Source organism: Mercenaria mercenaria, chromosome 1 (assembly GCF_021730395.1).
Source record: "Mercenaria mercenaria strain notata chromosome 1, MADL_Memer_1, whole genome shotgun sequence".
NCBI classification, from domain to species: domain Eukaryota; kingdom Metazoa; phylum Mollusca; class Bivalvia; order Venerida; family Veneridae; genus Mercenaria; species Mercenaria mercenaria.
The window spans coordinates 108,377,633-108,389,733 of NC_069361.1; the positions used below are offsets into that span (position 1 = coordinate 108,377,633).

Below are 12,101 nucleotides of genomic sequence, written 5' to 3' on the forward strand. Positions count from 1 at the left end.
CACAACCTATTATTGAAAAGGAGTGTACGTAAAACACGAGCTCCACGAGAAAATGGACATAGAAATTTGTGTAAATATAAATAAGTGTATTGGAAAATTTTAACTGATCAAATGTAAGTATATATACTTTGATACTGCACTGTATACAAACTCATTCCATATAAATATACACGGCTACCCTAAGCACCCTTGATTTCTGCAATGAAATAATCGATATGAATAATCAGCCTAAGGTCAACCATCGCGGTCAAGTTGCGACTACTATACAGCATCTACATTGACAAAATATAACTAATCTAAATCTATGTGAAGATATCATACACATTGATGTATTTTCTACTGTAAACTCTTCAGTCACAAGTGGGTTACAGAAGCCAGTACTAGCTGGCTTTCTGTTCAACCCTGAAGATGTGGTAAATGGAAATGGTAAAACTTTTTAAAAGTTTGGCAACATCACAATTTCTGATTTTTTTTTAGAAATATTACAAAACTTTTGGCATGTAGGTGTTGCCTTCATGCCAAATAAGATGTACCGGCCGGGGATTAGTGCAATCAATTCAAATTTGAATGTTTCAAGAACTTGGTGTTAAAAATCAATGGGTTTTTAGCTCGACTATTCAAAGAATAGGGAAGCTATCCTACTCGCCCCGGCGACGGCGTGAGCGTGGGCGTGGGCGTCACACAAATGTTAAAGTTTGCGTACCACCCAAAATATTTTCAATGTCCATTGAGATATTGCTTTCATATTTTGCATACTTGTTTACCATCATGATCCCAGTCTGTAAAAAGGAGGAGGCAACTCTATCAAGCATTTTGACTGAATTATGGCCCTTTTTCGACAGAATAAATGTTAAAGTTTGCGTACCACCCCAAATATTTTCAAAGTCCATTGAGATATTGCTTTCATATTTTGCATACTTGTTTACCATCATGACCCCAGTCTGTGAAAAGGAGGAGGCAACTCTATCAAGCATTTTGACTGAATTATGGCCCCTTTTCCATTTAGAATAAATGTTAAAGTTTGCGTACCACCCCAAATATTTTCAAAGTCCATTGAGATATTGCTTTTATATTTTGCATACTTGTTTACCATCATGACCCCAGTCTGTAAAAAGGAGGAGGCAACTCTATCAAGCATTTTGACTGAATTATGGCCCCTTTTCGACTTAGAATAGATGTTAAAGTTGGCGTACCACCCCAAATATTTTCAAAGTCCATTGAGATATTGCTTTCATATTTTGCATTCTTGTTTATCATCATGATCCCAGTCTGTGGAAAGGAGGAGGCAACTCTATCAAGCATTTTGACTGAATTATAGCCCCTTTTCGACTTAGAATATGCTTATTGTAATGTTAAAGTTTTACTCATTGCTTATTATATTATACTATCAAGCACTGAGAGTAGTCAAGCGCGCTGTCCACTGACAGCTCTTGTTTTTTTTTCAAGCTTAAATCTGGGGCCAAAATTTGGCAAAAGCTAATTAAAATGCCCAAAGTTAAAGAAAAAAAAAATTCTTATTTTACTTTTTCAACAACTTTTTTGAAACCTGAAACATTTGAAACATATATAGCAGTATGCTAACTAAATAATGCATTTATGCCACCCAGTTATAAAGGCCCCGGCCCCATTCCCAAATCAGTTAAAAAAAAACAACACAGAAAATGACAGAAATTTACAAGTTTTGCAACTGAAAATATCCCATTTTTCTTTATGATAAATTCAAAACTTAGTTGAGATATTTTGAAAATTCAAAAAGTTCCTATGATCACACTTTGAGTTCTTAGATTGTTTTGCTATAGAGTAAAGAAAGAAAAACCTTGATACAGAAAAGGTGGATCAAAAATGGTAGAACTTCATCACCAGCTGTAGGAGAGTCGATCGCCGTGACGACTCGCGCATTAATATCTGTTTATCTGGTGATGGGCAAAACAAATGTTTTAACATCGTTTTTGTATGGGATCGGAATTTTTTATTTTTAATAACTTTTTTGCTCGTTATGGATCTCAAAAATTCAAAAAGTTTTGAAATATTTACAATTTTCATATTTTCGTATTCAAATATCTTTTTAAAATAAATTACCTTTTTAAATGACATATAATTTTGATAGCGGCATTGTGATGTTCAAAACTTTTAGAAAAACACCATAAGTTAAGCGTTCATAATTAATCCATTTTATTTCGAAATAATGATTAAAAATAATGAATAAATTGCTTGTGACAAGGTGAGCTTTTGTGATCGCGCGGTGTCCGTCGTCCGTCGTCCGTGCGTCCGTCCGTAAACTTTTCCATGTGACATCTCTAGAGGTCACATTTTTCATGGGATCTTTATGAAAATGGGTCAGAATGTTCATCTTGGTAAATTCTAGGTCAGGTTCGAAACTGGGTCACGTGCCATCAAAAACTAGGTCAGTAGGTCTAAAAATAGAAAAACCTTGTGACCTCTCTAGAGGCCATAATTTTCAATGGATCTTCATGAAAATTGGTCAGAATGTTCACCTTGATGATATCTAGGTCAAATTTGAAACTGGGTCACGTGCGGTCAAAAACTAGGTCATTAGGTCTAAAAATAGAAAAACCTTGTGACCTCTCTAGAGGCCATAATTTTCAATGGATCTTCATGAAAATTGGTCAGAATGTTCACCTTGATGATATCTAGGTCAAGTTTGAAACTGGGTCACGTGGGGTCAAAAACCAGGTCATTAGGTCTAAAAATAGAAAAACCTTGTGACCTCTCTAGAGGCCATATTTCTCGATGGATCTTCATGAAAATTGGTCAGAATGTTCACCTTGATGATATCTAGGTCAGATTCGAAACTGGGTCACGTGGGGTTAAAAACTAGGTCAGTAGATCTAAAAATAGAAAAACATTGTGACCTCTCTAGAGGCCATATTTTTCATGAGATCTTCATGAATATTGGTCAGAATGTTCACCTTGATGATATCTAGGTCAGGTTCGAAACTGGGTCATGTGGGGTCAAAAACTAGGTCAGTAGGTCTAAAAATAGAAAAACCTTGTGACCTCTCTAGAGGCCATAATTTTCAATGGATCTTCATGAAAATTGGTCAGAATGTTCACCTTGATGATATCTAGGTCAAATTTGAAACTGGGTCACGTGCGGTCAAAAACTAGGTCAGTAGGTCTAAAAATAGAAAAACCTTGTGACCTCTCTAGAGGCCATATTTTTCAATGGATCTTCATGAAAATTAGTCAGAATGTTTACCTTGATGATATCTAAGTCAAGTTCGAAACTGGATCACGTGGGGTTAAAAACTAGGTCAGTAGATCTAAAAATAGAAAAACCTTGTGACCTCTCTAGAGGCCATATTTTTCATGAGATCTTCATGAAAATTGGTCAGAATGTTCACCTTGATGATATCTAGGTCAAATTTGAAACTGGGTCACGTGGGGTCAAAAACTAGGTCAGTAGGTCTAAAAATAGAAAAACCTTGTGACCTCTCTAGAGGCCATATTTCTCAATGGATCTTCATGAAAATTGGTGAGAATATTCAGCTAGATGATATCTAGGTCAGGTTGGTAACTGGGTCACGTGCGGTCAAAAAATACATGTAGGTCAGTAGGTCGAAAAATAGGAAACCTTGTGACCTCTCTAGAGGCCATATTTTTCACGAGATCTTCATGAAAATTGGTGAGAATGTTGACCTTGATGATATCTAGGTCAAGTTTAAAAGTGGGTCACGTGCCTTCAAAAACTAGGTCATTAGGTCAAATAATAGAAAAACCTTGTGACCTCTCTAGAGGCCATATTTTTCAATGGATCTTCATGAAAATTGGTCAGAATTTTTTATCTTGATGATATCTAGGTCACATGTGCTCAAAAACTAGGTCACTATGTCAAATAATAGAAATAACGACGTCATACTCAGTTCAACACTGGGTCATGTGGGGATAGGTGAGCGATTCAGGACCATCATGGTCCTCTTGTTTTATAACCTTTCCATTGATCAAAAAGTTATTGATATAATTTGTGTTTTAAGAATTGGCCGTTAGAAAAAACATATCACTGTTGACAAAAAACAGACATTCGGTGTCTGCCCACCCGATCCCCGCCTAATAATATCAGTTCTAAAAATAGAAAATACAACGGATTTGTATACAAACACCATCTCTCCTATTGAAAACCAACTTAGTCCTATAGGCGAGAAATTGCATGATCAAAGTAAGTTGCATATAAGTCTGATGTAATATGGAATTAGGTGTTGACCTAATTAGAAATATTTTGTAATTTTGGTCCTTCCCATACTTTCTGCAGAAAAGGGTATTCCATTATTTTCTCGTTTGTTCCCTTCAATATTTCGAGTAAGCTTGAAATCATTTGCTCTTGGCCACCGTGACTGAGGCTTAGCTTTGATTAAGTTCCAAAAGGTAATTAAATAATTTGAACAAAATATATGATGTCTGAATGTGATGAAATCAGTATTGATTGGAAACCACTACAGAATATTAGATGATAAGGCGTAAAAAAAAAATGTTTTTTTCTGGTATCCCAACCTACCCTAAATTTTTGGCCCGACCCTTAATGTTTTTATGGCCTTGGAGAATATTTTTTTTCAACTTTTTCACAAAATGTTGCAAAACTGCAATTTTTATGCTTTAAACATGGCCAGTGATGTTAGAAATCATCTTACTGATGCTCTAAAGGCATAATCCCCCTATTTGTATTCATTTTTTGACACAAAAATATTTTCCGAAAAGTCTCCCTTAATAAAAAAAAATTCAAAAAAAAAAAAAATCTTCCGACCTACCTACCCTAAGGTGAGCTTTTGTGATTGCCCTTTGTCCGTTGTCCATTCACAATTTCTTGTGAACACGATAGAGACCACAGTTTGCAATCAATTTTTATCAAACTTGCACACAACTTGTATTGGCATTAGATCTCGGTTCCTTTCGAAAACTGGCCAGATCCCATCATGGGTTCCAGAGTTATGGCCCCTTACAGACCAAAATTTACTATTTTTGGCTTGTGAACACGATAGAGACCACATTTTGCAATCAACTTTAATCAAACTTGCAGACTACTTGTATAGGCATAATATCTCAGTTCCTTTCGAAAACTAGCCAGATCCCATCATGGGTTTCAGAGTTATGGCCCCTTAAACGGCCAAAATTGGCTTGTGAACACGATAGAGTCCACATTTTGCAATCAACTTTAATCAAACTTGCACATAACTTGTAATGGCATAATATCTCGGTTCCTTTCGAAAACTGGCTAGATCCTGTCATGGGTTCCAGAGTTATGGCCCCTTACAGCGTTCGACACTAACTTTTTTGCCAGGTATCCCGAAGGAATACCTGCTGGGAAATTTAGGAATCCCTGCTGAAAATTAGGAGTCCCTGATAACAAAATGTGGTTAAAACATGAAAAAACTAAAATCTAACAAACACAACTGTTTACAGTACTACATGTATTTTATTTCCACTTTATTTCCATTTTACATCAATGACAACAATAGCTTGTATGACTTTTGCTGTAAAAGAATAATGTCATTTCTGTCCAAGTCCTCTTCCCCCTCATCTTCACTACCATCGCACTCCTCTGCGATTTGTTGTAGTTCGTCTAATGTATGCCGCCTAGTTCATTCCCCCTTATAACCCCCTTATTTGTAATCATTTTTTTGACATAAAAAAAAATTCCGAAAAGTCTCCCTTAAATAAAAAAAAATTCAAAAAAAAAAAAAATGTTCCGACCTACCTACCCTAATTTTTTGAGCATGTTACCAGATACAAAGATTTTTTAGGCCTTATTAATGCAACTCCAACAGACTTTATCTAAAACTAGTACATTGGTCATAACAGATTTTCTTAAACATTTCATATTTTAATTGTTTTATTTTGCACATTGCCTAAAAGTGGGTGGGGTTTAGTGTTTGCATGCTTTTATTATCAGCAAATTATTCTAAATAAGAGCTGCTTTGGCAACAGTGATCATATTTTTCGTAAATGCAGACGTTTTATTGGCTTTTTATTTTAGTTTGTACTAGAAAAATCTTGTAAGAAATGATAAAAATGTTCGAAAATGTCGGTCTAGAAAACGAGTAACGAAAAACAAAAGTAACAGTTAAAGTTCTTGAAAAGATAACTGTTTTAACTTTATTTTCTCATCATACCACGTATAATTTCTGCTTATTTAATTTGTTTTGCCCAAACAAAGCCTCGGCAATGATAATAAATTTGTTATAGACCGTAACGGCCGACCGGCTCATGTAATCGTATCGAGCACACAAAATAATGGTACAGACACGATAATCTAAGGCTGCATTGTTTATCAATTAACTTGTAAACATTGATCAATAAACACCTTTGATAATGACAAGGCATATTGTACTAAATACAAACCGCGAGATAAGCACATGTCATTTGGCGCGTGGCGTGACTGACATCTGTCGGTAGCTAATTAACATACGACGCTCCGCCTACTGCCATATTTCCGCTTGTGCCGGCGAACAATATTGAAATTCACTGGGATTTTGATTGACAGGGGGCAGAACTATCGAACTTGAAACGCATCTAAGTAAATTTCCGCGAGTCAAGCCGACGCGCGTGCCGTAATTTATGCGGGTAAAATACGAGTTTTTCTCGATTTACGCGGGTCAAAACCCGGGACCTCGGGTCAACTGAAGCAAAAGACCGATGTTTGAGCGAACAAGACTGGGGAATTTCATTTTTTTAGAATCATATTTTATCTGAAAATCAAGAGTCCCGACGGAACACCGAAATTGTGAGTGGGATCCCGGGACACCGTTAGTGTCGAACGCTGCCTTAAAGGTCCAAAACTTGCTTTTTTGGCTTTTGCAGCAATATAGAGACTTCATTTATAGTTTGATTTGATACAAACTTACAGAATGCGTTCAACAACAATAAATCTTGGATTCCATGATGAATCTGTCAGATCCAATCATAGATTGCGGAGTTACGGCCCCTAATTGACCCCTAATAGTGCCAAGCTTTGGTGATTTTTACCTTTTGAACATGGTAGAAGTGACATTTTATATTTGAATTTAACCACACTTACATACAACTTAAGTCACAATAAGATGTCGGTTCCTTTCGAAAACTGGCTAGATTCCATCATGGGTTTTAGAGTTACTGTCCCTAAAAGAGGCAAAATTTTCTATTTTGGTCTTTTCAGCCATATAGAGGTTTCATTTATGCTTTGATTTTATACAGACTTGCACAGAATGATTATCTTGATGATCTCTAGGCCTGGATCGAAACTAGGTCAAAAACTAGGTCATCAGGTCAAATCAAAGGAAAGCTTGTAAACAGCCTAGAGGCCCCATTTATGACCCTATATTCATGAAAATTGGTCAGAATGTTTATCTTGATGGTTCCTAGGCCAAGTTTGAAACTAGGTCATATGGGGTAAGAAACTAGGTCACCCAGTCAAATCAAAGGAAAAGCGCATTAACAGTCTTGTTCATTTGATGTGCATGAAACTTGGTCAGAATGTTTGTCTGTATGAAATATCTTATGAATTTTTATCTGGGTCATGTAGGGTCAAAAACTAGGTCATCGGGTCAAATCAAAGAATAAGCTTGTTTACACCCTAGGGGGCACATATTTTTAATTCTATCTTCATAAATTTTGGTTGGAATGTTTGTTATCATTTAGTCTTGGACAGGTTCGTATCTGGGTCATGTCGGGTAAAAAACTAGGTCACTTGGTCAAATCAAAGAAAATGTTTGTTTACACTCAAGATGCCACATTTTTTGGTCCAATCTTACTGAAAATTGGTCATAATATTTGTCTCCATGTAATCACTAGGTAAAACATGTTTACACTGTAATGGTATGTTACACAGGTGAGCGACCTAGGGCCATCTTGGCCCTCTTGTTTGAGCATGTTACCAGAAACAAAGAATTTTTTTTTTTAGGCCTAAGGGCTTTTTTTGCCAGAATTGTGTAAGGAGACTGGGCCTGGTCAATTTGTGAAAATTAGATTAGTAGTTATTAAGGAAATAAGAGTTAAAAAATTGTGCTTTTTGATAAAATTGTGGATTTAAGTTAAAAGATAAAATGACTTCATTGACTTTTAAAAACTTCTTAATCAGTGAAGAAAAAAGACAATTACTGAGTTACTTAATTGATAATTTGTGAACTCTGCACACTATTGTGTTGTTTTTTTTCAAACCTGAAATAGTCTTAATCACCCCCGTGTTTTAATCTTTTCAAAGTTTACACCTGTCAGAGTTATTTCCTTCTAAAGCAGGAGCCATTTTAATTTTGTAGGCATCTTCCCCTCAGAAAATTTCTTTCAAACCATAGTTTTCCCCAAAGTTGACATTATCATGATTATGTCAGGATTTTATTTAAAATAGGTAGCTTTATTTTTCCCTAAATAACAGTCACTGGCCTCTTGCCCTCTGTTAGTGAAAGAGTTAAAACATTTTGTTGATCTTGTGTACAAGTGAAATAATTTCTAAAGTAATTTTGTTCCAAATCTCCATACTAGAATGCCAAAATCTGCTTCAGATAATTTGTTCTTAAAAGTTTACACATATTAACCTTTACCAGGTGTTAAATTTCTATAATGAACTTGTCCATTTTCCAATTTGGACAGTACCATTAACTGTTTGAAGTGGTGCTTACAAGAAAGATGACTGGCTGAATCGCAAACAGTACAGACCATGATCAGACTGCATGGATGTACAGGCTGATCATGATGTACACTGGTCGCAAAGACAGAACCAATCATGTCCAGCATGGTAAGGGTTAATGTCGTTTTTCTATGCTGGTTTCAAAATATGTCTGATTATGAGTTGTTCATGTTTTCAGTGCCTTGTAAATTGTTTACATTATTCACAATTTTTTTTATTGTTTTACAGAAACTTCAGTCAAGAAATCTCCAGGTTTTGCATTGTTGAAAAAGGGCATATAATGTGTAAATGACAGAATACAGGAAAACATACAAACATGACTTCTCATCCACTTACTACACATGCAGTAACATGTAAGTAAATTTCACAATTTTTGTCGAGCCCGCTTGCGGAAGCAAAGAAATAGTTGTCCAAATGGCTGTTCGGTGTATGTGCGTCAGGATTTGTTTGTCCGGACCATAACTTTGACATGCATGGAGCAGTCTCGTTTATATTTGGCATGAATGTTAACCTCAGTGAGACGGAGTGTCATCTGCAAACCGCAGGTTCCTATCTCAAAGGTCAAGGTCACACTTGGAGGTCAAAAGTTAAATTCAATAATGACTGTCCGGAGCGTACTATTTCGACGAGTACACAGCATGTACGCAGGAGGTCACTAGTACACTTCAAGTACGCAGCACAGACTCTGAAAATTTAAGGAGTACACTGCATGTACGCAGGAGGGACTTGTACAAGATACTTTGAAATTTGTGCAGTACACTTCATATAAGTGGGAAAGACTTGTACAATTTCTTTTGGCATTTATACTTAGTTTTTTTTTTATAAGTTAAAGTCTGAAGTAAACTTCATATACGCGGGAGGGACTTGTTCATTTTCTTTTGGTGTTTATACTTTGAATTTTTTTAGGTAAAAGTCTGAAGTACACTTCATGCAGGAAGGATTTGTACATTTTTGTTTTTTTTGAAGCAAGAACTTGATTTCCGAGTAACTTTTATCTTAACAGCATAGAATAGTTCAGATTACCAGTATTCTGAACAATGAAAATTTGCCAAACTATTTGCAATGTTCATTTGTGAAGCTTACATCTTAGTGATTTCTGAGCTGCACCTTGTATGCAGTGTAAAAATATATTTTTTTTCATTTTGAATTAATCCTGGAGCTTTCTAACTTGGAAGGGGCCTCCGTGGCCGAGTGGTTAGAGTCGCTGACTTCAAATCACTTGCCCCTCACCGCTGTGGGTTCGAATCCCCGCCGGGGACATAGAATCTTTCATGTGAGGAAGCCATCCAGCTGGCTTACGGAAGGTCGGTGGTTCTACCCAGGTGCCCGCTCGGGCCTGAAATAATGTCCGAAGGGGCACCTGGGGTCTTCCTCCACCATTAAAGCTGGAAAGTCGCCATATGACCTACATTGTGTCGGTGTGACTTAAAATCCAACAAATTCTAACTTGGATAATTGAAAAGCCTTATTTGAACTTCGTTGCAATACATTTAGTAATACATGAAATAATTACCAAGATAATGCCTCAACAGTGCCCGAATGAGAAGAATTAATAGCTCTCACTGTTATTTGAATACTCCTAAGCAAAACACCATTCTATCATGTTTTATAAAGGCTTTAATGCTCATTATGTTAACTCATTAAGGCCTAACCAAATTAAAAAGTTGTTCATCGGATTTGCCGCTCGTATATTTTCAGAACGTTTTTGGCTAACTGCGCTCGCCCCATTGGAAAAAATCAATCCAAAGTTTTTTGGCACGCTACTTTTTACGGACGTAAATGTGTATAAATGCTTATATAATTCCAGTCCTAGATTGTTCTCAGATGGATTTTAATCAAAATAAATACATACTACGCACACATCGTCTATAATAAATCATAACACTTATATTTAGTTGCATTAAAGTTGTTTCCCCTTGATGCAGTTACGCCATTTTCTTCAAATGTTTACCAAATTACATGCTACAAAAATTGATTTATTTCATTGAAAAGTGGATGAAGAAAAGCATACTAATTTATTTGATAACATCAATCTACATTATTTTGGTAAGGGTAAATACTTATTGATGCATGTCACTTATCTTTTTTCTGTTTTTTTTTCTGTCCAAATGATCAGCATTTGCATACGAAAGTTGGTGGGGTAAGGAGTTTACATTATCACAGCAGTTTCGCCACAAGAGTACACAGCATGTATGCAGCAGGAGTACACAGCATGTACGCCGCAGGACTTGGGCCAGGAGTACACAGCATGTGCGCCGCAGGAGTACACAGCATGTACGCCGCAGGAGTACACAGCATGTACGCCGCAGGGGTAGTACACCGCAGGCTCATTTGCATGTGAAAAGTGTATGTGCCGCGTACATGCTGCGTACTATTTCCCTCATACTAAATTCCTCCAGCGTACATCCTGTGTACTATGTAGTCCACAGCATGTACGCAGCAAGTAGTACGCGGCAGAGCTCATTTGCATGTCAAAAGTGTACTACAAACGTACTATCGGTGTATGTGCGGTGTATATCCTGCGTACTATTTAAAGCCCTTGATTTCAGTACACATCATGTACGCATCATATACGCTGTATGTACACAGCAAGAGTACGCAGCAGGCCTTTTTCTTCTGTAAGGGTTACTATAATTAGCTTATATTGTAACTTTTTTATTACTGGTCATAGGGAAAAATCAAGACCACTTTTCTGTAGTACAATATGCATGTTACATCCAATTTTGAAGTGTATAATGACCTATCTCTACTGGTAAAAATTTTTGTGTGGACTTAGATTTTTTTAAAGATTTACTTCCCTTTGTTGTTACTATAAATAACTTATATTGTAATTTATTTGGCATAAATGTTTGCCTCATTGAGACAGGGTGTCATGTGCAACTCCTAGTCCTTTTGACAGCTGGCGGGCTCGACATGGTGCCCGTGGGCATCTAGTTGTTATTAAGTAACTTAGTTTTAATCACTATTGGTGTGCCTGCCCAGTTAGATCATAAATCAACCATAAATTTAGAGTTTTCGAGTTCAGTTTCCTTGCAAGGCTCAGTATTACGTTAACTGTAACAAACTGACAGGAAGTCATTCTATCTCCACATTTGATCCATGCGGGGAAGTTGTTAAATACTTTAAAAAAACAAGTGAGCCTGCCATGGGAAAACCAACATAGTGGGTTTGCGACCAGCATGGATCCAGACCAGCCTGCGCATCCGTGCAGTCTGGTCAGGATCCATGCTGTTCGCTAACAGTTTCTCTAATTGCAGTAGGCTTTAAATGCGAACAGCATGGATCCTGACCAGACTGCTTGGATGCGCAGGCTGGTCTGGATCCATGCTGGTCGCAAACCCACTATGTTGGTTTTCTCATGGCACGGCTCAAGTCACTACTATTACAGAATTCAGGAACACTGGTTAGGTTATACAAGAAAGGTTACATAACTGAAATGCTGTTGAAAAATGGAGTTAAAACTAATCAATAAATTAAACAAACTCTA

General features: G+C 36.7%; 1 protein-coding gene across 3 annotated transcripts in view; it reads left to right on the forward strand.

Annotated features, from left to right (window-relative positions):
• The window catches only part of LOC123527068 (protein unc-79 homolog), a 96,922-nt gene that overhangs the window by 9,518 nt on the left and 75,303 nt on the right, over window positions 1-12,101 (forward strand). For 2 of the 3 annotated variants that reach the window (XM_053520196.1, XM_053520199.1), the window contains exon 2: window positions 8,843-8,967. In XM_053520196.1, the coding sequence (XP_053376171.1) occupies window positions 8,931-8,967 (37 nt within the window). In that variant the 5' untranslated portion in view covers window positions 8,843-8,930. Of the gene's footprint in view, window positions 1-8,402; window positions 8,723-8,842; window positions 8,968-12,101 lie in introns of those variants that run through there. The other variant, XM_053520198.1, reaches the window with a different exon arrangement.